The sequence below is a fragment of the Mauremys mutica genome, chromosome 12 (assembly GCF_020497125.1).
Source record: "Mauremys mutica isolate MM-2020 ecotype Southern chromosome 12, ASM2049712v1, whole genome shotgun sequence".
Taxonomy (NCBI): Eukaryota; Metazoa; Chordata; order Testudines; family Geoemydidae; genus Mauremys; species Mauremys mutica.
In genome coordinates this window covers 9,302,152-9,328,313 of record NC_059083.1, presented here as the reverse complement: position 1 = coordinate 9,328,313, position 26,162 = coordinate 9,302,152, and the positions used below count along the sequence as shown (strand labels likewise).

The 26,162-nt window shown below is 46.8% G+C and overlaps 1 protein-coding gene across 1 annotated transcript; it reads left to right on the top strand.

Annotated features, from left to right (window-relative positions):
* The first annotated feature begins 1,976 nt into the window (after window positions 1–1,976).
* LOC123345655 (killer cell lectin-like receptor subfamily B member 1B allele C) lies at window positions 1,977–20,419 on the top strand. The gene is made up of 6 exons (XM_044982658.1): window positions 1,977–2,439; window positions 9,738–9,836; window positions 10,278–10,418; window positions 14,794–14,948; window positions 15,621–15,733; window positions 20,292–20,419. The coding sequence occupies exons 1-6, from the start codon at window positions 2,355–2,357 to the stop codon at window positions 20,407–20,409; spliced, it is 711 nt and encodes a 236-aa protein (XP_044838593.1). The 5' UTR covers window positions 1,977–2,354; the 3' UTR covers window positions 20,410–20,419.
* The last annotated feature ends 5,743 nt before the right edge of the window (window positions 20,420–26,162 follow it).

Sequence of the window (26,162 nt, the reverse complement as noted above, 5' to 3'; positions counted from 1 at the left end):
CTACCAGTACATGATACTGCCCTTCAGCCTTGAGGATGCTCATTAAGCATATAGCAGTGGTAGCAGCCTATTTGCACTGTTCAGGAATTCAGATATTTCCTTACCTGGATGATTGGCGAGTTTGGGGAAAGTCAATGTCCTATGTCCAGAACATCATCCTGGTCATCAGACATCTGTTTTCTCATCTTGGTCTAAAATTGAATGTAGAAAAATCAACATTACAACCAACACACGGAATAAATTTTGTAGGGGGCGGATCTGGCCTCTGTGACCTATGGCTATCTTCTGATGGACAGATTCTAGTCCATAGTATCTATGTCTGAAACCCTCCAGTTGAACCCAAGGACTACCTGCCACATTTGAAATTTTCTGGTCTCTCCATTGGTTCTGTGACAGTCAATTTAGCTTCCATCCCTGTGATACATCTACCAGTAAATGAGTTATTTCTGTCTTTTCACATCCCTTGGTATCTAGATTTTTAAAGGCCCTTATTCACATGGACCCATTTGTGTTTGATCCCAGTACCTTCATGGGACTTGAATTTAGTTTTGTCTTGTTTAATGGGCTCCCCTTTCAAACTTTTAGCAACAACTTCCTTATCATTGCTATTAATGAAAGCAATTTTGGAAGCAATTACTTCTGTGAGGAAGGTATCACAGCTCCAGGCACTGCTAGCTGACCACCCTTTCATAATATTTCACCAGGACTAGGTCTGCCTTTGACCGCACCCTAAATTCATGTGTAATGTTGTATCTGTGTTCTGCCTCAATTAGACCATTCATCTTCCACTTTTCTTTCCTAACCCTCATTCTAACAAAGCAGAGGAGAAATTTCATACTTTGGATGTGTTCAGAGTGCTCTGTCCTTTTACCTGGATCACATAAAGTCTTTCAGGTCTTTGCCTGTCCTTTCTGTGGTCTTCTCTGAAAGGATTAAAGGGCAACTGATTACAGCCCAGTGTGATAGTCAGAATTGATCATCTGTGCTGTAATCTAGCAAAGGTTTCTGCTCCTCCAAGGATAACAGCCCATTCCCCTAAAGTTCGTTCCACTTTGTCAGCCTTCTTGAGCAACATATGGTAGTAGCCATTTGCAAAGCGGCAATATGGTTGTCTGTACGTAACTTTTTACAGACCTTATCACTCACAATTCCCGGGATGGTGCCAACTTTAACAAGTCAGTGCTGGTGGCTCTCTTCAAGAAATCCAAAGTCCCACCTCCTTTAAGGGAAAGTGCTTGTGAGTTACCTACAGTGTAATGTGTACAGTCACTCAAAGGAGGAAAAAATGGATGAGATCAGCTTGGATGAAGAGCAACTGGCTGAAGCTGAACCCGAGTAGGACAGAGGTGATGCTGGTGGGCAGAGGAACATATTTTGAAAAGCTTGCAGCCATGGTGCAGTCTCCCTTGGTTGAAGATACACACAGACAATTGGTCAATTCAGTCTGTAATATAGGAATACTCTTGGATTCCTCTCTGATGCTGAGCACTCGCAATGCAGCATCTGTGAGTAATGCTTTCTGCCATCTCTACTCAGTTAGGGACTCCATCTCACCCTGGCAGATGAAGACCTAGCTTCAGTTATTCACACTTTTGTTACTTCTCAGCTGGATTACAGCTATATAATATGCCTGGGCCTGAAACCTTCAGCGGGTAGGAAACTCCAACTAGTACAGAATGCCACAGTGTGTCTCCTCAGCAGCACAGGCTACCATGAATGCATCAAACTTGTCTTCCGCTGTCTACTCTGGTTTCCCATAGAATTTTGCATCAAGTTCAAAGAGTCAGTCTTTGTCTTCAAAGTGCTTCGTCACCTGGACCTAGGGTATCCAAATAATCATCTAAAGCTCTGGGATGAAGACTGGTGGACAACTCCATTCCTCTGGCTCAATGAAACTTTCAACAATAAGGGCAAAGCTTGTCTGTGAAGGAGACAGAACTTTCTCTGGAATGAACTCTCCCAAGAACTAAGGATCATCACAAACGTCACCATCTTCCACTCCGAGTGCAGAGCACATTTCTTTGACCTTGTCAGCTTTAATATAAACACATCGCAACAGGTCTATTTATATGAAAAAGGAAAACAAAAAAAACCCACACTCTACCAAACCAAGACACTCTACTGCACATTTCTCTCTAGGGAGGTGATGAGAGAACAAACGTGACGGATGTTAGTCACATTGCTTAATGCACTACTAGAAGTCTCACAGATGCTATGACGATGAGCGTGGTGTAAGATCCTGCATAGAACAGAACAGAAATATGCTACTGCAGAGAAGAGGGCAAACATACACAGGAGACTACTCTTAGGCACAGATCCTCTTCTGTACGCTCACACCTTCCTCTGTACTTGCCATGGCTGGAGAAATAATTTATTCTTATTTAAACATTCCTGGAGCCAGTTCCTCTTCAAGGCCACCGCAACGATCTCAGCATCTCAGTAAGTGCATTAGGTTTCTTATTTTTGCACCAATATGGTCAGTCTTTGGTTAGGATTCCATTTTTCTAAGATTTTTTGTTAGACTTGGAGCACAGATAATTTAGAGAAACTGTGTCCAGAGCCAAGGAGCAGCTCTGTGCTTTATGTATGGTGGGACTTAGTTAAAGTGAAATTCTTTACCACTCTCAGCATTTGGCAACTGAATTCCGTTAAGGTAATATAGTGCACTTTAGTTTGTTAGTACAGCATGTCACAGAAAACTTCAGTCACTGACAATCTAAACATGCAAATACAAGTGCAAAAACATAGCTGTACTTTCTATGACACCCTTCCTACTTATGTAATATGTATTTGTGGCATATAAGCAAACTACTGAGGTAACAATACATAGCATGGTGGGTTAGAGTTAGGGGGGCAGAGAGCAGTAGGTTGGGTGAGTCTCAAAAGAATGAGCACAGGGAATGTGGGAGGCTCATAGAATATAATGTAATTGTTAGAGACAAGGTTAAAATCCACATAGGTCTGAGAGAAGAGGTGGAATCTGAAATTCGGGAGGGAGCCAAACTATGTGCGGAGGGCCATGGAGACTGTGGCAAATGGTAGGTACTGGGGATTGAGGAGGAAGGGTCTACAAACCTCTGTGAACTGATGGAAGTAGGGAGAGGGAAGCCTGGTATCTCTGAGGAATGTAGGAACTGGGACCAGAGGAGAAAAAGAAGAAATTAGAAGAACCTGGCCATTGGGGGGTGGGGTGGGTAGGTGGGAATGATAGAGGTAATGAAAGGAATTTTTTTTTTTACTGGATTCTAAAATGGACGAAAAACCAGGAAAGCTTTCCAAGGACAGAGATGATGTGTTCTGTTTCTACGTGCAGGAGAGACAGGAAGTTATTGCACTGTAGCTCCACTGAAGTATGGACAGTCAGGAGTTAGGGACAGTCAGGAGTTAGGGGAGACTGTCAATGAAAAGACCGTGGCGGAGATGGGGACCATGAAGAGTTATCAGTGTTTTAGAAATATTGAAAATACAAGGACGCATGTATTACAACTTAAAGGATGTAAACTGAGAATCAGAACTTGTGATTCCCCTGAAAAATGATATTAAATTGGTTAAAAATCTTGATAGTTTGGAGGCTGTTTGGGGAAAAAAATTAAACATTAAATAATTATTTTAGAGCATATTTTCCATAAGTACAGTAAGGCTACAGATTTACACGAAGGGTAAAATTTTCAGAAGTTCCCAAGTGACAGGTGTTTCTAAAAATCCCACTCTAATAGCCCAGATATTTCATCAAGCTGTATATCAAGTGTGATGTGCTATAGTCAAACATACTATATGTTTGCAGTTATACTTGTATATTGCCAATGATTCTGGCTTCCTTTATCTCATATATTTTCCTTCTTTAAGTGTAGCTACAAGTGTATTATAGTTAAAACATCTTGCTGTACATTTACACGTTGTGAACATAACGGAATTATGGTACAGCTTCTGAAGGGGTTTCTTACAGAAGTGATAGAATTTTATTAGCAGGTGATATTTTCCAACAGATATTGCTTTGGTATCTGTTTACATCACAGTAGTAACTAGCATAATATGTAGCTGTCTAGTCAAATTTAATTTTTGTTGTGAGCCTTCATGAATTGTATCCATGCACTTTAGATATATTTTCAGACAGGATCTGATCTACTCTTGAAAAATATTTTAGGAGTTAGATTCTGCTTGTTACATCAGTGTAAATCCAGTGTGACTTCATAGAAGTCAATGAATTTGTTCTAAACTTTTTACACCAATGTATCCAAGAGCTGAAGTTGACTTTAAGTGACTTTTTTAGCTGCAGTTATATCATTTTTGTTATGTTGAAGACTTATGTTAATGAATGGAAACTTAGGCCCCATTCCTGATCTGATTTGATCCTTATGATTGGTCTTCATTCACACCTATACAGAATCCGATTGAAGTCAATGGGCACAAGGGTCCACCCACATGGATCCAATTGCAGGACTGGTGCCTTAATTCACAGAGTCCAAGGCCAGAAGGGACATGTGATCATTTAGTCTGACGTCCTGTATAACAGGCCGTAGAATTTCCCCAACATAATTCCTACAGCAGTGTTTCCCAAACTTGGGACGCCGCTGGTTCAGGGAAAGCCCCCGGCGGGCCAGGCCAGTTTGTTTACCTGCCGCGTCCGCAGGTTCGGCCAATCGCGGCTCCCACTGGCCAGGCCCGGCCCACCAGGGGCTTTCCCGGAACAAGCGATGTCCCAAGTTTGGGAAACACCATCCTAGAGTATCTTTTAGAAAAAAAATCTAGTCTTGATTTTAAAATTCAGTGATGAAGAATCCACCACGCCCTTGGCAATAATGTATTTGCAGTCCTACAACTAAGGGCCTTATCCTCCAAATGCTTGTGGCTAGTGTGCAGAGCTTTGTAAGGTGGCTCATCCAAAGGCCTGCAGATGGTTATGCACAAGTTTTCCTTCATTAAATGAATCATCCCAATGAAGCAGTCACTCATATGTTTAAAATAACACCTGTTCTCAGATCTTTGCAGGATCAGGGTCTAACGCTGAAATTAAAATTAACTTGTCTCATAAATTTCTGTTAAAATCTTATGACCAAATAAATCTGTTAGTCTTTAAGGTGCCACCGGACTCCTCATTGTTTTTGTGGCTACAGACTAACACGGCTACCCCCGATATTTGTTAAAATCATGACGTCACAGTATTGACTTCATATAGCGGCTAAAAGTGGAAGACCAATTCCAATATAAGGATGACTTTAACCTTCCCACTTCCTTTTCCTGAAAACCCCTCTCCTTTTAGCTTGAAATAATTTGTTAATCCAAAGCTACAAGATAATTTTCCTCAGAAACGTTAAACAAAATTCAACAAGCGATTTTAAATTGAAGACAGAAAACACAACCACCATTAATTATTCAGCATTAATTAATATGAAATTTGCAAGGTGGTGATGCTAAAAGGTTCTAGTTAGGAGCAGGGGCCTTGTTGTGTTAGGTACTGAACACGTATAGACCAGACAATATTTTTCACTTTTAAAAAATTAATTCCACTATTTTTGTCCACTCATAATTTCAGAACAATTAGTTCTCTAAAGTTCACAGTAGTGATCTGAATTAGGTCTCTGTGAAAATCCACACATAAGGATCCACTTTTATGAGCAGAAGGGTGCAATTTTTGAATTGAATAGTGGTTACAACAGGAAGGCATTTAATTCTCCTGTAGTAATTATAAACTCTGTGAGTGGCTTTAAGAGTGTCACAAGCTTCATTTGAAACCAGAAGTTAGTTTCCAACCCTTTCCCAAGGAAACATAGTTTGAAAGTATAGAGTGAGTTTGGTTTAAAGATGCTTCTGTTTACAAAAAATTACAAAAGATTGCCACTCAAAATCAAGACACTGAGTCAAATATAATAGCACTGTCACTTCTGTGTAAATTTGGATGTTACCTTAGTGGAATGTCTTTGTATTTAGAGTAAACCCGGGTAACAGAATAGACTCTGGCTCACTATCTTCATTTCACAATATAATTCCTGGGAAAATAGCAAACCACTGAAGTATTGTGGCTGGGATTTTCAAAGAAGGCTAAGGGGTTTCAGCCACCATTGAAACGCCTCTAGCCTACTTTGAAAGCACTTTGGAGCACCCACGGGGGGGAAAAAATGGTGGGTGTTTAGCACCCATTGGCAGCCCCACTATCAGTGCCTCCTGCCCATCAGTGGCCCAGCTGATCAGCGCCTCCCCCTCTCCTCCCAGTGCCTCCCACCCACCGCAATCAGGGGTGGGAGGGCAGGGCAGAGCGGGGGTGGAATGGCAGGATAGGGGTGGGGCCTTGGGGGAAGGGGTGGGGCCTGGGGTGGAGTCTTCCCCCCTCCCCCGCCGACACATTAGAAATGCGGCGTGTATGATTTGAGTGCCTCATGTCTCCATTTTCCTCTATGGGCTCAGCTCTCTGCTTGGAATACAACTCCCATGATTCATCATGGTCTCCCCTCTTGGCAAGGGTGGGCAGTCCATTTAATGGCACTTTTGTGTGAATTTTCATGGGCCCAAAGGATCAAAGGTGTTAATGTGATCCTGTCACTGCCTGACATTAAACACTGGTAAACAATGTCCAGGGTTTGACATACAAGTACCTCAGCTTGGTTAGTCCCATGGCAAACACACCATTAAAAATCATTTTAATCTTTTTCTTTCTTTCTTTTTCTGTATCTTTAATAAAGCAGTTGAAGCATTTGAAATCTAAACTATTAAGTAAGGCTTTCATTTTAACAACATTCCTTATTTCCTTTCCCTTTCGCTGGAGAAAAGCCCCCTATCTGACAGGCTTTAGATAGTATTAATGACAATAACTGTTCTTTTTAGGGAAAAGAGAAAAGGTTAGTTGAGATGGGCTGGAGCAGTTGCTTCTGTTGTTTAAAGTCTGATCCTGTTCCTCTAAAAGAGAAAACAAGACAAACAAAAAGGGAGGGAAAAGAAACAGCAAAGATAGAAAATACAGCTTCTGTTTTTGATGTTAGCTCTCAGTTGTAACCTTGCTTCTGCAGAAACACAAGCAGGACACACAATCATATCAGCCGCCCGGAGTCCTGGTAAACTTGTAGCACAGGGGTAGGCAACCTATGGCACGGGTGCCGAAGGGAGCACACAAGCTGATTTTCAGTGGCACTCACACTGCCCGGGTCCTGGCCACCAGTCCGGGGGGCTCTGCATTTTAATTTAATTTTACGTGAAGCTTCTTAAACATTTTGAAACCTTATTTACTTTACATACAACAATAGTTTAGTTCTATATTGTAGACTTACAGAAAGAGACCTTTGAAATACATTAAAATGTATGACTGGCACACGAGACCTTAAATCAGAGTGAATAAATGAAGATTCAGCACAGAACTTCTGAAAGGTTGCTGACCCCTGTTGTAGCAGAATAGGACTGTTTGGGGTATCATGGCTGGTTGTCTGTTTCTGGTCACAGGCTTCCAGCAACGTTGCAAAACGTACAGTCTTGGCTGCCTAAGCCAGACTCTCATTACACAGAAGGCAAAAGGAGAGGGATAGGAAAGAGAAGAAAAAAGGTGGAGGAAAAAAAGAACAAACAAGGGGGGAAGGGGGATGACAAGGTCTCACATCCCAGGTGGGGTTTGGAATTTAGCCAGAGCAGGTGGAAGCAGCAATGTCCTCTGGGCTCCTCTCTCTGGGCCAGGCTGGTCAGGACATCTTTCAAGATCAGAATGACGAAGGCCCAATGGTGTAGTGGTGGGTCCCAGTATATGGTAGCGGCAGCAGCCCTGATGGTAACACTTGCAGTAGCAGATGTTGGCAGACAGCTTCTTCTTGGCTTTTTTTTTTGCCCCCTTCACCCCAAAAAAGTTTTTGTTAAAGGACCCCATAAAGCAGTGATGGGTGGAAGAGCCATCCCCTCATTATTTTATTCATGAATTAACGCTGTGTGTTAGTAGTACATTGCTGCTGATGTTGTCGCAGTTCTCATCTATGGCTACACATATGACGGAAGTCTAACTCCTGATGCAGAGTCAGCCGCGCCGAGAGCATGCAAAGTTCATATCTGTGCTGTTTGATGAGGCAGCTCTTTGGCACCTTTCATGTGCAGCCTTCACCGTGCATGATCTTAACACAGGTCTTAATTTATAGCAGTCGGCCTTTGTGTTTGGATTAGTTCAGTCTTTCTGTCTCCCTTTTGTACCTTTTCCTATCAACATTTATTATTATAGGTCATTGTGACATTTAATGAACTTTCACACACTTCTCACAATGAGGGTAAATTTGTAGGCCCAGTTATCACAACAGCACTCACATGGCCACGGTGCATCACGAAAGATGAAATCTGGCGGGGGAGCCTGGTCCATCAGGGCTGCACAGAGGTTTTGGGGGGCTTGGGGCAATATTTGAAACTGAGACTCCCCACCTATCTGTGTTTCATCCAATAATCATAGTGTTCCATGGGTTTGGGGACCTGATGCCTGGGGCAAACTGCTATTTTTGGCATCCTCTCTGTGTGGCCCTGCAGCCCATAGAGGAGACTAGGGGAATAAGGCACCCAAACTACAATTCTATGAGATGTGGGTGGCATTTCAGAATCAAAATACCAAAAAAAAAATCAATTATCTGCAGAAAGCAAACACTTCTTTAGCAAAAAAAAAATTTAGTCCCGAACCCAGTTTTCTATCAAAAAAAATGTTTTGATGGAAAATTTCTCAACCAGATAATTTACAAACTAAGGCCCCAGTCCTGCTAACACTTACACAAATACTTTACAAATACTTACACTATAAGTGGTCCTTTTGAAGTCAATGGGATTACTTACGTGCTTAAAGTTAAGTGCAGGCACAAGTATTGTCACCTCTGTACTTAGTGATAGTAGACATTTGAGCCTGGTCTGTTTTCACAATGGAGAAGAATTCAGTGACACGGAGGCTGGGTATTTTCTTAGTGTAATTTGTTTATTTACACTGTGTACACCGGTCCTGGAACAGAGGTGATCACAAATGGCATGTAAACAAACCCCTCTTTCAGGAATCTCAGCCCAAACACCATGCCTGGTTCCCAGGAAGCAACTCTGCGAGAAGATGTGACTCTAGTAGAGAAATTAAGGCAGAGAGCAAACTCCCCTGCTGGTGCAATAGCTCGCCCACAAAGAACCCATACCACAAAATGAACAATAGTATAACATTTCTTCAAAGTGTTCACACATTGAGAAAAGGAATATATATGACTGTGTGTAACAGCACCACCTGGTGACTCCTGACATAACAGTATTTATAGGATTGCGGTTTAAATAGGGTCAAAACACAACCGGTGTATTTTGAACATGAAGGGAGGGCTAGAGGAGAGGAAGGAAAGGGGGGATGGTCACAGGGGCACAAGGTGATATGTATTAGCTAGGTTAACAATTTGGAGGCTTCATAGTTGTTGGTTTTAAATGAAGTAAGCTATATTAATGAATCATTAACAGGCCACTTGCCTAGCTCTTATTACTAGGCAGTTTACCATGCGTGTCAGGTTACAGGGGGACCATAGGAAAGGATCTGAAGCAGGGCAGAGCAGTGGCTGTGTAGAATGATTTCGGGGGCGGGGGGCATCCCTGCATAAGGCACAGTGTGGGGGAAAAGGTATGAAGGTGCTTCTGAGAGAAATGGGTGAAAGAAGCTGCCATTGGTAAAGCCGCCCCTAGTGTTATATGAAGAGGAGTGGAACTCCCAGGTAAGGAGGCTGATTTCTCACGCTGGGGGCTGATGATGTTTCTCCAAACATTGTCTCTTACAGGTTCCCCTCCATGTCCCCGGTGGCATCGCATCGCTGTAGGGGCCGGATGGGCTGGGAACGTCGTCCTGACAATAGCTGTGATAGCCCTGGGGGTTTGGGGTAAGTAGCACCAATCTGTTTATCCATTTGGGCTTAATGGTGGTTCCATGAATTCTCTTCTCATTCCCAAATCCCACTGATATTCCATTCCTGATTCCAGTCCGTTTATGAATGAAATCCTTGGCATTACATCACCAGCCAGGTCAAAATGTTACAGGAACAATGTGCAGTTAAGAGCTGGATGCATGAAACTCATATGATCCAGCTAAAACAGGTGCACTGTTACATGTGGATGCGAAGACAGAAATGCACCTAGACTGTGTAGTGAATGGGATTCTCTCTTCCTCTGTCCCTGTCCTAGCTGTGATTGGCACTACACTGTTCGATTTTTACACCTCCCACGATTGTTTTTCTTTAATCCCTAAATAGCTGCAATAGAAGTGATTTTTTATTGACGCTGATGCTGTTTTGAAGTTTCCCAGTTGCATGTCTCTTGTAAAGGGCAGACCAGAGGAACTCTGAATACGTCGGAGAATAATGAAACCAGAATCGTCAGTAGCACTGAATGCAGCTCCTGCCTGGAGGATTTCCGGTCTCGCTTGAAACCAATTCTATGTGAACCCCACAATGGCAGCTTGGCAGGTAACCCCAGCTCCTACCGTCCCAGAGCCATGAGTCACTCTCCCTTAAAGAGTTTGCAGCACTCTCGCTGTGACTGAAAATCCAGGCACCATGTTAAAGGGACACTGTCAGCTTGAAACACAATGGACCAGATTCTCATTCACACTGAGGCCCCTTTATAGACATTACTCCAGTGTTGCAATTCCCAAGCATTCAAAAACCATGAGTCAGACCCTAAAAATTATGAGATTGGCTTATTTTAGAAAAAATATACATTTTGGGTTCTTTATGTTTGCCTTCTGGTTTCTGAGCCTTTAGGTTGCACTTGGGTCCTGCTGTCAGGCTTTTCGCAGAATTATGAGGACTAGAAACTTTCTGTAATGAAACTGAGATTCTCACATAAGCCCCTGACTCCAGGAGCTGGGGCTTAAAAGAAAACACCAAACTTCGCAAGATGTGTGATGAAAATATGAGAGATGGCAACATTACCAAAGTGACAGTGTAAAGGGGGCTAACCATGGGAGTAAACTTTTTCATTTTTGAGTCAAAGAGTTTGGAAAGCAGAAGCTTACTTCAACAAAAACTAAAAAAATTCAAACGAAACAAGTTTCCTGTGAAGAATTTCATTTTGAAAAAAGACAATTTTTTCCCGTCAGCTCTACTCATAACTACAGCAGGGAAAACAATGTTCAGACAACAGGGTGATTTTTAAGTAAATGGAATGTTTTTTAATGTACTCTAATGCTTTAGGTGTGGTAGTGATGTACTATATACCCAAAGATCCTCTATCTTTTTTCTTTTCGTCAGTCCCAATTGGGGGGTGCAAGGTAAATGCCGTGGCTGCCTCTTTCTGTACCAGGAGGGTTATTTCATTCTCCCTGTCATCCTGCTCCTCTTTGTGTATCTCCACCTGTTTCACATCCTATGTTTAGATTGGTAGCTTGTTGAAGCAGAGTTTGTTGTACTACGTGCATGTGCAACACCTACCACAATGGGGTCCGATCCATTGTTGTGGCCTCTCTGTCCTACTGTAGTACTAATATTGATTATTATTTATTTGTATGGCAGCAGTGCCCAAAGGCTCAGCATTCAGGGCCCCATTGTGGAAGATGCTGTAAAAACATATAATAAAAAGACAGTCCCTGCCCCAGAGAATTTACAATCTAAGTAAAATTACTAATTCTCAGCTGTTTGTGCAGAGGATCAGCAGTGACATCTAGTGGTCAGAGTAACTCCCATTGCTAGAGCATAGACAGTTTTAATAATAGTGTAATAATACAATTTCTGTAGAGATTGGATCACAAAGTGTTTTTCAAACTATGTAATACTCTCAGGAATCCTTTCCCCCACTACTGAAATGCAGCCACCTCTGGGGTAAAACTCAACAGCTGTTTGTCTTAGGCAAATGACTGAAGAAGAACCTCATCGCCTGTTGGAATTGCAGGGGGCATTTTAGAGAGGCAAACTGAAGTCACCCAGGCTGGAATTTGAACAGGTTCAGACCTCCCAGTATTCAAGAAGAGCCAGATGACTGGAAGGTAGCTAATGTAACTCCAGTTTTTAAAAAAGGCTCCAGAGGTGATCCTGGCAATTACAGTCTGGGGAGCCGGACTTCAGTACTGGGCAAATTGGTAGAAACTATAGTGAAGAACAGAATTAACAGAGACACATAGATCAACATGATTTGTTGGGGAAGAGTCAACATGGCTTTTGTCAAGGGAATTCTTCAAGGGAGTCAACAAGCAGGTGGATGAGGCCGATCCAGTGGATATAGTGTAGCTGGGTATTCAGAAAGCCTTTGACAAGGTCCCTCAACAAAGACTCTTAAGGTAACTAAGTAGCTATGGTGAGGTCCTTTTGTGTATCAGTAACTGGTTGACAGATAGGAAACGAAGAGTAGGAATAAATGGCCAGTTTTCACAGTGGAGAGAGGTAAATAATAGCATCCCCCAAGGATCTGTATGGGACCAGAGCTGTTGCACATATTAATGATTTGAAAAAAGGAGGTGAACAGTGAAGTGGCAAAGTTTGCAGACGATACAAAATTATTCAAGATAGTTAAGTCCAAAGCTGAGTGTGAGGAGTTACCGAGGGCTAGGGTGACCAGATGTCCCAATTTTATAGGGGCAGACCCGATATTTGGGGCTTTTTCTTATATAGGCGCCTATTACCCCCCACCCCTTGTCCTGATTTTTCATATTTGCTGTCTGGTCACCCTACCGAGGGATCTCTCACAACTGCGTGACTTGGCAACAAAATGGCAGATGAAATTCAACATGAATAAGTGCAAGGTAATACACACTGGAAAACATAATCTCAACTGCATGTATACACTGATGGGTTCTAAATTAGCTGTTACCACCCAAAAAAGAGATCTTGGAGTCACCGTGGATAGTTCTATGAAAGCTTCCACTCAATATACATCAGTGGTCAAAAAGGCGAACGGTATGTTAGGAACTATTAGGAAAAGGATAGAAAATAAGACCGAAAACATCATAGTGCCTCTATATAAATCCGTGGTGCACCTTGGATACTGTGTACAGTTCTGGTTGCCCCAGCTCAAAACGCACATACCGGTTCAGAGAAGGGCAACAAAGATGGTCAATGGTGTGGAACAGCTTCCATAGAGAGAAACACTAAAAAAGATTAGGGCTGTTCCGCTTAGAAAAGAGGCAACTGAGGGTGGGCGGCGGGAGAATATGAGAGGACATGAGTGGTGTGGGAAGAGTGAATAGAGAAATGTTATTTACTAGGGCTGTCAAACGATTAAAACAATTGCACTGTTAACAATAGAATACCATTTATTTTAAATATTTTGGATGTTTAATACATTTTCAAATATATTAAATTCAACTTTCACAATAAAGAGATTGCACTTCAGTACTTGCATGAGGTGAATTGAAAAATACTGTTTCTTTTGTTTATCATTTTTACAGTGCATATATTTGTAATAAAAAATAATAATATAAAGCAAGCACTGTGCACCTTGTATTCTGTGTTGTAATTGAAATCAATATTGACAACGTAGAAAAACATCCAAAAATATTTAATAAATTTAAATTGGTATTCTATTGTTATAAGTGCGATTAATCGCAATTAATTTTTTTGAGTTAATTGCGTGAGTTAATGGCGATTAATTGATTATTTACCCTTCACACAATACAAAAACCAGGGGTCATCCAATGAAGTTAATAGGCAGCAGGTTTAATACAACCAGAGGAAGTACTTTTTCACACAACTAAACTGTGGAACTCATTGCCATAGGATGTTATGATGGCCAAAACTGTGACTGGGTACAAAAAAAAATAGATCCATCAATGACTATTGGCCAAGATGATCAGGGATGCAACCCCACAATCAGTGCAATGCTGAACCTCTGACTACCAGAAGCTGGGAGTGGAAGTTGGATGAATAACTCCATAATTGCCCTGTTCTGTAAATTCCCCAGGGAACTCTGGTATGGGCCGCTGTCAGAGACAGGATACTGAGCAAGATGGACAGTGGTCTGAGCCAATATGGCAGCACTTATGTTCTTAATGACCCCATGTGAACCTTGCTTTTAGTTCTCAGCTGAACCATGGCAGTAGCAGTGGTACAGCACCCCCTACTGCCAGGCTGGGGCACTGGGTTCAGTTCTGTCTTAGTAGGTGGTGTCCCTCCTTCTCAGTCTCAGTCATCAATGTTATTTGTTTGCACACAGATTTCCCCATAAGGTCTCCCATCGGAGTATAGGCCGAACCTGTCTCTGTTCAGCTTTTATGATCTCACACGACCAAACCTCAGTGAACATTTAATGCACCAATCCAGAAAATTCCACCCCGTGATTCCTGCACAGAACCTGGAACTTGTGACTGAGTTAGAGCAGATCTAATTAGAGAGCAACTCTGTGTAAAGACTTCAAATGAATTCTCTCCTCTCTGGCCTCCCAGCTCTGCCAGCACCGCTCAGTCGTGCCCTACAGCGGGCCTGCCTGTTTGCATGCTGACCTCTGAAAAAAGCCCTTGCTAGTATGTTGAGTCTGAAGACTTTTACACAGCTGCAGGGGAAACTTCAGCAATATCTAGACCTAGAGCTGGTACATTGCAAACCTAGTTCGTGAAAAATATGAAAAGAAATGACAGCTTGATGTCCTCTGATGGAAATAGAAAAGTGAAAGTCCTCCCCATCTTTTCCAGTGGGGGGAACATCCAAAACTGAATGAAATCTTCCCCCACCCCCCAAAAAATCAGTATTTCCATTTTGAGTCCCCTCCCCCATCAAAAAATGACACCAAAACTTTTATTTTGGTCAAAATGGCATTTTACCGTTAAAAAACAGCTTTGAACAAAAGTTTTCAGCCAGCTGCAGTTTGAATTTTCAGAATTGACGACACCTCTGTTCCCATCTCTCCCTCCAGAGGACTCTGGGTGCAAACTCTGCCCCAGGGACTGGCTGCTGCATGGGGACACGTGCTACTGGCTGTCTAAAAAGAGTAAAAACTGGACTGGGAGCCGTGACGACTGCTTGTGGAAGAGCGCTCAAATGCTCGTGATCCAGAACCGGGAGGAAATGGTAACATAAAATACAGGCTCATTAAACTCCAGCTGGAGAGAGACGTGTGTCACTAGTTACAATCCCAGAGCAGCAGGTTTATCCAGCCTGGCTCTATCCCTCTGCCCCATTTCTCTTTTTCCTCCATTCTGGGGCATCTGGCTGATTAACATACAGTTCTGAACAGACTGCCCAGCTGGCTCCTGCAGGCTCTGCACCCCTGAGCCCTGTCTGGGAGCTCAGCAGAGCCCTTCTGCATAGAGCTACTCACACAACCCCCCTACTCCACCAAATCTGGCCCTGCCTTGACTGACCTCGGGCTGCCCTTGTAGCCCCACCAGGCCTGGATCCTGGTCACCTGCTTCCCTCACCTGAACCTCCCAGTCCAGGGACACCTAGTCACAGGTGAGGCTGAACCCAGGACTCCCTTAAAGGGCCAGCTCACCCTGTGACACCAAGGACTAGTGCTGGCATTACCACACCTGCACAGAGAGAGCCACATTTCCCAGCACCTGCACTGGGACTCTGCCCGCCCAGGGGCGAGGGTGAACTAGCTCAGGTGCTGATGCGTTCTCCTGCTGGTGTTATGGGTAGAGCCACTGAAGCCAAGAGCAGGCATTTAACGGGAGCACTAAACAAATTCTAGCCTGTTCCAGCAGATTCACCCCACCTCCTCTGCTTTGCACTTCACAGGATTCCATACAGAATCTTACACAAGGTGCAAATGATGTCTGGATTGGACTTACAGTGACACTTCCAGGGGGGAAATGGACCTGGGTGGACGGTTCCCCGTTAGATCCAATGCTGTAAGTGCTGCCTGATGTTTAATGTTTGATAGATGTTTGGGAAAAGCACCATTGTATAAATTGCTGATGTTAAATCTCTAACTGATGTTCACTTAAAAGTTTTACTAGCATAGTTATGTCGGTTAAGGGTATTTTTGCTGTGCTAGCAAAGGCCCTAGTGTAGCTGCAGTTATACCAATGCACCTGCGCTTATTGCAGTGTAGCTTATGCCAATTGGGGGAATTGGCATAAGCTGTAGTGGTAGAAACACTGAGATCTGGTTTACACTGCGGGGTGGGGGGCAGGATTCGATTAGTTACACAACTTCAGCTACGTGAATAACATAGCTGAAGTCGACTTACTTAGATCTACTCACCACGGTGTTTTCACTGCGGTGAGTCGACTGCTGATGCTCCCCTGTCGACTCCACCTGCCTCTCAATCCAGCAGGTAATGTAGACATGCCCTTAGATATGGATATAGCTGTGTCCACACTACAGGGTTTCCAATATAACTGCACCAGAAACACCTCCTAGTGTAGACAAGGCCTAAGGTCCTAATCTGCCCCCCATTGCTATAGTATCTGAGCATCTCACAACCTTTAGGGCAGGGCAGGGCAGGGCTATTATCCCCTTGCTATAGATGGGTAAACTGAGGCACAGAGAGACCAACAGTGGGATTCATAAAGGTATTTAGATGCCTAATGCCCATTGACTTCAAGAGGAGTTAGGTGCCTCAATATTGCTGAGTCTCTCACTTTAAGTGACTTGCCCAGAGTGTCACAGGGAGCCTGGGCAGAGCAGGAAATGGAACCCAGGTCAGCGCCCTAACCCTTGAACCATCCTTCCTGTCACACATCTGCTCCTCTGGGCTGGCAGCTGGAGGCAGTGACGTGTGATCACTGGTGAGAATGTGGCTACTGCTCCTGCCAGTGCAAGGGGGACACGGCAGCCAGAGTGCCAGTCTCTGCCCCATGGTGCCAGTGGGGGGGACCTGATAAGAAGTTGTGCCTAAGGCCCTAAATGTCTTACTTCAGCCCTGTCTCTGGGCTCTGCTGGGTTCCCCTGGGCTCTGCTCCTCTCTCTGGTCTTTCTGCTGCCAGTGTTAGTGTGCGGTCAGACTGTCCACACGGCCAGTGAGCACAAGCACACCCCAGCCTGCTGTGCCGTAAGGGCTAGATTCACAAAGAGACGTACGTGGTGGGAGTCTGAGTGTAGCAGCACCTAATGTTTAGGCACCGAGAAAATCCCTGGGATTCACAAAGCCCGAGTTAGGTGCCCAGGCTCCCTTGTACAATGCATGGGGAGAGACAAGCACCTCACAATGGGATTCACAGAAACCAGCACGCTAGGTGGGGAACCGCCCGAGCTAGCGAATGGGAGATGCCAACATGAAAGGGGAAGGTGCCTGAGCCCTGGCACTCCCTGCTGGGTTAAAGCCCTGAGCCCGGGCTGAAGTTGGAGCCGAGGGGCTGAAACCCGGAGTCCTGAGCCTGTAGGGCTGAAGCCCGGAGCCCCCAGCCCCTGCGGGTCTAAAGCTTGGAGACCCAGTGCCCCTGCCGGGCTAAAGCCTAGCGCCAAAGGGCTGAAACCCAGAGCCCCGAGTCCTGCCCCCCAACATGGGGCTGCAGCCCGGAGCCACGAGCCCTGATGTCCCTGTGGGGCAGAAGCCCTGAGTTCCCTGCCCCGTGGGGCTAAAGCCAGGAGCCCTGAGTCCCAAGTCCCATGGGGCAGAAGCCCCGAGCCCTGGCAGCTGAAACCTGGAGCCTCCAGCCCTGGCCCCAAACCCCCTTTCCCCACTGCCACTCCAGCAGCTGAATCTCGACCCCCGGCCCTGGAGTTTTTATACCATGTTAGGGGATGGGGGGTGTCAGAAAGTAAAATGTTGAGAATCTCCGGACTCCATTACAAGTGCTACAGCTGCAGCACCGTAACTACATTACAGTGCCACAGTGGAGTAGGCACTTTCTGCGGCAACATTAGGGGGTTTTTCCATCGCTGTAGTAAAGCCACCCCCTCGGAAGGCTGTAGCTAGGTCAATGGACCTGATCCAATAGAAGATATTTCCTCACCCACCTTGTCTCTAATATCCTGGCACCAACACAGCTACAACAACACTGCATGTAACCACTGTCTGTCTGACAGGTTTCCTGCTTCAAATGTACTTGAAACAATTTTTTGTTAGTTTTTGCACCCTTAGCAGGTTGCTTCTCAAACTCTTCCTTGGCCTGCCTCCTTAAACATTTACAATTCACTTGCCGGAGTTTGTGCTTCGTCCTATTTTCCTCATCAGCATTTGACTTCCAAATTTTAAAGGATGCCGTTTGCCTCTAATGGCCTCCATTACTCTGCTGTTTAGCCATATCCTCCATTTTTTTGGTCCTCCAACTATCTTTTTTGATTTGAGGTACATATTTAGCCCTGGGCTACACTACAAACTTGTGTCAGTTTAACTAAGTCACTCAGGGATGTGAAAAATCCACCACCTGAGCGACACAGGTACCAACCTAACCTGGGTGTATACAGCACTATGTTAGTGGGAGGGCTTCTCCTGTCGCTATAGCTACCACTCTTGGGGAGGTGGATTGACTACACTGATGGGAGAAGCTCTCTGGTCAGAGTAGGGAGTGTCTTCACTGCAGCGCTGTAAGTGTAGACAAGCCCTTAGTCTGAGCCTCTCTGGTGGTGTTTTTAAGTAGTCTCCATGCTGCTAGGAGGCATTTTACCCTTGTGACAGCTCTGTGCTATTTCCATCCAACAAGTATCTTCTTGCTTATGTAGTTCCACTTTTGACGTTAAATGTCACTGTTTGGGGCTTTTTTGGTATTATCCACCCTACAGGGATGCTAAATTTAATTACTGTGTCACTGTTACCAGGCAGTTCAGCTCCATTCACCCCTTGGGGCAGATCCTGTCTTCCACTGAGGACTAAACCAGGAATTGCCTCTCCCCTTGTGGGTGCCAGGCCCAGCTGCTCCAAGCAGCCATCACCAATGGGGGTTAGAAATCATCTCTCTGCAGCCCATCCTGAGGTGATATTTAGTCCCTCTGCTCCAATCGCTCTTTAATTTATTTATCCCCAGTGAAACACACTGAGGGAGCCCTTAGCTCAGTGGTTAGAGGTTGCTTCTCCTCCACCTCCTAAGAGGTGGGAGACCCCTGTTCAGAATCCCCTCTCCCCTGCAGCCACAAGGGGACTTGAACTGGGGGTCTCTCACTTTTCAGGTTTGTGCCCAAACTGCTGGGCTAAAAGTTACCAAGGAGGGCTTGAGCCTCCCTGCCATTTTGTGGGAGTTCACCTGTGGGGCCCGATCTGGTAAGTGGCCTTTGAACATGCACTTCCGGCTCGGAGCCCACAGGCGCGTTAGGCGGAGGAATGTCTGTCTGCTGCTGGCTCATGCATCATGCTGCAGCTTAGGCATCCAGCAGCCTAGAGGGAGGCAGCAGCGAACAAGCTGACAGGCAGACACACAGGTGCCTAGGAAACCTTCACTATGAAAACTGAGGCACTGAAAAAGTGTAGGTGCCTCAAGGGTTTGGTTGCAGCTAAGCCAGGGCTTTGGACATGGTTCTGGGACGTAGGTGCCTAAAGTGGCTGTTAGGCTCTAGGAACGATGGAGCCTTCCCAAAAGTGTGGGGGTCAGGGGGCCCCACCCCTTCCATGGCCCAACTCCTGCCCCTCCCCTTTCCCCAAGGCCCCGCTCCGGCCAAGCTGGAAGCAGGCCAGGAAGCCCAGGTTCCTCCAACTGCCCAGGATGGAGGGGCCAAGAGCAGCCCCCGACTGGAGTCCCCACCCCCCAGACCCTCCATCCAGGGCAGGTGGAGGGTCCGTGGCTCCCCCCAGCTGCCCACGCTGCTCTTATCCTGACCTGGCTCCATCTGGGGACAGGGCCTCAGAGCCCTGGTAAGAACTGTGCGGGCAGCTGTGGGGAGTTGTGGATCCTCTACCTGCAGTGGGCGGGGAGTCCGGGGGGCGGGGGCACAGGCTGGGGGCTGCCCTCAGGCCTCTCCACCCCTGGCAGGTGACAGGTCTGTGGCTCCCCACAGCTGCCCAGGCTCAGGGCTTTGGTGGGAATAGGAGGGGCAGGGATCAGGCCCTTCCACTTTCAAAAAATGGGAGGGCCATGGCCCCCTGGTCCCCCCTGTTCTGGTGCCCCTGTTAGACTCTTAAGTCTCTTTGTGAACCCAGCCCTAACCGTTCATCTGGACAAGTCCTCAGGCTCCCTGCAGCCGTCCCATTACCCAGGTCACGTGGTGCAGGTTTCCTCTCTCCCCTGAGACTCAGATTTGGTTTTTAAAGGAAAGCTGAGATGCGGGAGCTCAAGGTGGCTCACGACCATCTGCCCTTTGAGCTCACTGACCCATGAGATTCAGCCTAGTTCATCCCTTGCCAGAGACCCCCTCGCTCATCTCACCTCCAGGGCTGTCTTCTCACCTGAAGCTCTGCAGGAAAGTTACAGAGAGGAAGGCCAACACCAGAGCCAAGCTTCCCATTAGAGTGAGGGGAAAGAAAGACTCACCCATGGGCCTTTCCTTGTTACAGGGACCACAGTGACACCGACTCTCTCTTTAATTTTGCAGCTTCTCAGGCTCTGCTGCTGGGAACAGCTGTGCGTCTGTAAAAGGCACCCAGATTCAGTCTGAGACGTGTACTGCTGAGTTCAAATGGATCTGCCAGAAAGAAGCTGCTGTGATATAAACAGTCGGGCTGAGGATCTTTATTTGTGTATCTGTAACATGAAATACTGGTGTTTAGGCTCATGGGGCCGGATTGTGGCTTTAGGTGGAGCTCTAAGCCGGGGGCAGAGCAGAACCCCAGGAGGTGCTGGGACTCAGGTGTCCCTCGCAGTCACAGTTCCTCCCCTCGGCCCTTCTCACTGGCTTGGGGTGTTGAGTTGTAATTTATAACTGTCCTAAACCTGGAAGAAATTACTAACCTGTGATGCTTCCCAGGGTGGTGAGCATCTCGCGACCAGAGGTGAAAGTAAGCCAGTACGGGCCGGTACCTCATACCGGTAAGAAAGTGGCCACTGGTACGGGCCGCTACACAGCCGTTAAAGTGCTGCCGCAGCAGTGCTTTAAGCGCCGTATCAGCAGGGCTGCTGATGGTGGGGGCAAAAGGGGCAGCTGCCCCAGGGCTCGGCAATTTAAAAGGGCCTGGGGCTCCAGGCAGCAGATCTGTAAATCGCTCCAGGGAGCCGCGGGCCCTTTAAATCGCTGCCAGGGCTCTGGGCAGTGCAGGGCGGGCAGCACTGAAGGGCTGGCTGGGGGAGTCTGGCCCCAGCACTGACCCTTCCGCCCGAGGCCCCGCCCCGTCCAGGGTCCCAGAGCCACACACACCCACCTTGCCCAGGAGCCCGGGACTTAAAGGGTAAGTCCTTTAAGTTACTTTCACCCCTGCGCATGACCATCTGCCCTTTGTATGAGAGAGCCTTGTCTGTGCCACACACACACTTGCTGCTGGGTTTGCAGACACTGCAGGGTAGCAATAGGCCCATTCTGCCCTCAGACCCTCTGATCATCCACCTTGAGCGTCCAGCCCCCGGTCCCGTGGACACCTGTGTTATTTACAGATTCGCTGCTTCCAAAGGAACAGTTCCACCTCAGATCACTGCTCCGCTTAACACACAGCACTTACGTATGTTCATAGTGAAATCAAGGATCAGTTTAACAAAGCAGCGATTCAAGTAGAAGTCTTGGAAACAAATGGTTATATATAAAATAAAATCATAACATGTTCTAGAGCCTAGACTTATTTAACAAGATATTCTCCTGTCTAACCGTGTCCTGCTCACCTGAAATCCTTGCAGCACTGTACAGCCAGGCACAGTGTACCTTTCTTTCATGAGACACCCCACTGTTTGTTTCTTCCTGTAGATTTCTATTTTTGTGGATTTTGCAATCTCTCAATTTTCACCTGGCTCAGTACTCAAATAGTATCCAGCATCAGGTACACAATACATAGATGGCCAGACAGGGAGATAACCTCAGTTACCACCTGCCTGAAAGGTTCTGAAACCTTTTGGTGACCTGCATTAACTCCAAGACCTTAAGAACTTCGAATTCAGACTGGAACAGGTGCAGAGACGAGCTACGAGGATGATTGGGGTGTGACGGATTGGACCCCCCTTTTGGGGTGACACCGGATGTCCTGGGGTCCCACTGAGCCCCCCTGTCCCACCAGCCTGGATTCCCCTTATTCTGGGCTGCTGTGCCAGGCTCTCAAGCCCCCTTCCAGCACACACACAGTTAGGGACACACCCAGCTGCAGAATCACACAGAGACTGTGATCAGCTCTCTGTGGAAGGATTCAGCTAAGGGATTGCCCAGCACACTTGTGCACTGGAGTTAATGCAGGTCAGCAGAAGGTTTCAGGACCTTTCAGGCAGGTGGTGACTGAGGTTATCTCCCTGTCTGCCCATCTGTTTACTATCTGAGTAAACCCAAAATTATATTGTCTTGCCTTGTATAGAGATCTATATAGCATAAGCTCATGAAAATCACCCCCTCCATCAATATGGAGGAAGATACGCACAGTTCTTTGCCCACCCCCCAGTTATGAATTGCACAAACTAGGTTTTAGAAAACAAAACATGTTTATTAACTACAAAGGATGAATTTTAAGGGATTATCAGAGATAACAAACAGAACAAAGCAGATTACTGAGCAAAATAAACAAACACACAACCTAAATTTAATTCACTAAAGAAACTGGTTACAAATAGTGTTTTCTCACCCTAAATATTGTTTGCGGCAGCTTGCAGAGCTTCTGAAGCTTAGCGTTCCAGATATTTCTCTATACAGGCTAGACCCCTGTCTCAGCCTGGGACCCAGACTTTTTTCCTCAGATCAGTTTTAGTCATCCTGGGTGCGGATTCAGTGAAGAACTGGTGACCTGGATTAACTCATTCTCCAGCCTTACATATCGCAGGAATCTTTTGTTTCCCTGCTTGATCTCCCTTCCGCTTGTCTCCCCCCACCACACACACACACACTTTCAGTGGAAAATTGTCCAAGATGGTATTTTATACCAGGTGACATCATCACATGTCCTTGTGGTGTTAAAGCAACCATAAGACTATTACCCAAAATTGGGGCAGCTAGTAAATTTAGGGAGGACTAATGACCCACCAGAGTTTGGCAGAAAGCAGCACGTTTATTATAGTGAGAGTTAAGCTCAAAAAAATGGGGGGTGGGGTCACACTCGCATACTCATGCTCTCAGGACAGGCACGGCACTGGAGATGTCAGGATCCTTCAAGGTAAGTGTCTCACAGCGCAGCGATGGATGGTGTGATGAAGGTAAGTCTTCCTGAGGCACGATGGAATGCAATGCGGCGAACCACTGGCCAGGAGGTCCAGGCAAAGGGCCTTCATGGGAGGTACAAGCTTGTGAGTGCACTGCTGAGCACATGGCCCCTTCCCCTTTTAAGGACCTGCTCCTCATGGCCTGCGACTAGAGATGACTTGGCCGTGTCTGGTTGGTCACACTCCACCTCGGGCAGTGTCCATGCATTGGGTGTGTGATCACTGCCTAATTAGAGTTCCAGACACCTTGTCTACCTGGGAGCTCTTCTGATCTTCCAGCTGTTCAAGCAGCCCATTCATCCCATAAGTATTCCAGGAGGGAGGGGGAAAGCAAGTCACAGGTATTCAGAGAGGGAAAGGAGTCAAAATGGGGTGTGGTGGGGGGAGTATAACAAACCTTTTGAGCTGCTCCTACAACAGAGACAAGGTTTATTTGTAATGTTCAGAGGAAGGAACTCCAGGAAGATGGGAGATCAGCATCTTCAAAGACCCACTGTCTTTCGTAATGGCCCATCCAGGCTGATTGCTTACTATCTGGTGGGCGTTTCCGATGTGTAACCAGAGTTGTAATGGTTACATCGTCAGTATTCCTGCTTTCAGATAAAGAAATGATACGTGCATACAAATTGGAGAATCACATTCAGTAAATCAAAACCTTTCCAACGATATCTCTCAAGATGCATCTTGCATAAACTACATCTTAGTTATGCCATACTCATATCATAAGCATAAGTGAGGTGTAATGTCACATGGGGAATAAAGGGCTTGTTTTATAACAGGAGACTGGAAGAGCTTGGCTGGTTTAGTCTAGAAAAACAAAGGCTGAGAGGGGATCTGATGGCTCTCTATAAGTAGGTGGGGGTGGGGGGTTATTAAACACCAGGGAGAGTGCAGAGCTGTTCTAGCTAAAAGATAATGTAGCTACAAGACCAAATGGGTCTCAGCTGGCCAAGAACAAATCCAGGCTGGAGATTAGAAGGTTTCTAACCATCAAAGGAGGGATGTTCTAGAACAGCCTCCCGGTAGGAGTTGTGTGGGGCAACCAACTTAGTTTTATGAGAGACTGGACACATTTATGAGTGTGATTGTATGAGGGGGTTGCCTGTGATGGTGGGTGTGGGCTGGACAATGTTGGGGTCTCTTCTGGTATATGTCTTATGGTCCTATGCTTCAGGGCTTCACCTGGTCACCTGCAGAGGTCAGGAAAGGATTTCCCCCTCCCCCAATGTATTCTGTTTTTGGGGGTGGGGGAGAGGTGTTTGCTTTTTGTCTCTATCCTCTGAAGCATCAGCACTGGCCATGGTTGGAGATGGGACGCTGGATGGGGTGGGCCAATGCTCTGGAGTGGTACCAAGCTTTCTCTGTCTCAGGCGCTTGGCTGACTGGTTCTTGCTCACATGCTCAGGGTCTAAGTGATCATCATATATGGGGGTCAGGAAGGAATTTTCCCCAGGTCAGATTGGCAGGGACCTTGCGGGTGTTTCATCTTTGTCTGCAGCATATGGGCAGGTTGCTTGCTAGGAGCAACTGGGTTTCTCTCTCTTCTGTTAGAGGCACCTCCTTTCTAGATCCAGAGGTCACTGGGTCAGCCCCAGCAGGCAACCCCCAGTCAGGCACTAGGAAGCTCATTTTAAAGAGGTTTTTATGAGTTGTGATGAACTAGGCATCCAGGTCCCTTAAGCAGCTCTGAAAATCTCTGCCCAGAGCCTGGCTAGTGGTGCAGAAGGAGACAAATAAAACAGGCTGCGTTTAAAAAAGTAAAACCTTTTTTGAGGGCACAAAATATAGAGTAAAACATTTCCCTGTGGCCTGCACAGCACAAGAAATAGCTCCCAGAAGTCCTGCTGGCGCCATGTATGGGTTTGGCTGGTGTGGGGTTGCAATGGTCATGTTACTTATGAAGGTTGAAGCCTCAAGTGACAGAGCTCACTCCAAGTGAGTGCCAAGGAAACCTGCACACTGCTCTGCTGTGTATCCTGTATCTGCCAAGAAGGAGTGAAGAGAATCAAGAGAGCTGGTTGGGGTAACCTAGGGCCAGAACTGCAGGGGGCTCTGGGGTGGGACTGAGGAGTATTGACAAAACTGTGGCGGAGGGAGCTGAGGCCTGGGATAGCCGGGAGCTGCTGGTCGGGGTTGAGGGACATGAGGTCTTTGTCTACATGGACACACCTCATAGCCTGACATGGATGTCAATAGCAGTTCCCTTCATCCCGCTGCCTCTGTGGACTTGGCCTCTAACCCAGCTGCGGGCTCTGTGCTTGGATTGTAGATGCGAACCGTACCTTGTGCTTTGCTGTGAACATCACATTGCAGTTGCCATTGGGAGGTGCTGCTGGGGATCTCTGTGGAGCAGCAGATGGCAAAACAGCCAATGCTCTGACGGAGCCACAGGCCCAGGACAACTCTGCCCGTGCGCAGCCAGGGTCCGCAGTGGGCGTGGTGCGTTGCTTTCTGTTAGCATGTGCTGTATGTGAGCAACCTGCCTCCCTGTCCCCCCATGTATTCAGATGGCCGGGCATCTTCCCCACCCCCTTCCTCCCCGTGTGCCGTGGTGGGAAACAGGGCAGCTAGTGGCTGGGCATTGAGCTTCCCCCCTCCGGTGTTTGCCGGGCTGCTGCAGGATGAAATCAAATCACACATTAATTCTCAGAGTACAATTATAAAATCCTGCTCCTACGAGAGAGGGGGCTGGGGCTTGGGTGGAGTAGGGGCAGAGCCGGGGCGGAGCAGGGGTGGGAAGAGGCGGGACGGGGGCTGGGGCTTGGGGGAAGGAGTGGAGTGGGGGTCAAGCAAAGGGGAAGTCGGTTCCTATGCCGGGAGCCGCAGTAAGTGCTGCTTGGACCCCGAACCACCTGCAGCACCCCAACCCTCTGCCCCAGCCCTGAACCCCCTCCTCCACTCCAACCCCCTCATCCCCAGCCCCACACCCCTAGCTGGAGCCTGCCCCCCCTCCCGCACCCTAGTCCCCTGCCCCAGCCCTGAGCCCCTCTCACACCCTGAAACCCTCATTTCTGCCCCCCCCGCAGCATCCCCAGCCCAGTGCCCGTACCCCCTCCCACACCCCAACCAGGGCCGGCTCCAGGCCCCAGCATGCCAAGCGCGCACTTGGGGCGGCATGCCGCGGGGGGCGCTCCGCCGGTCGCCG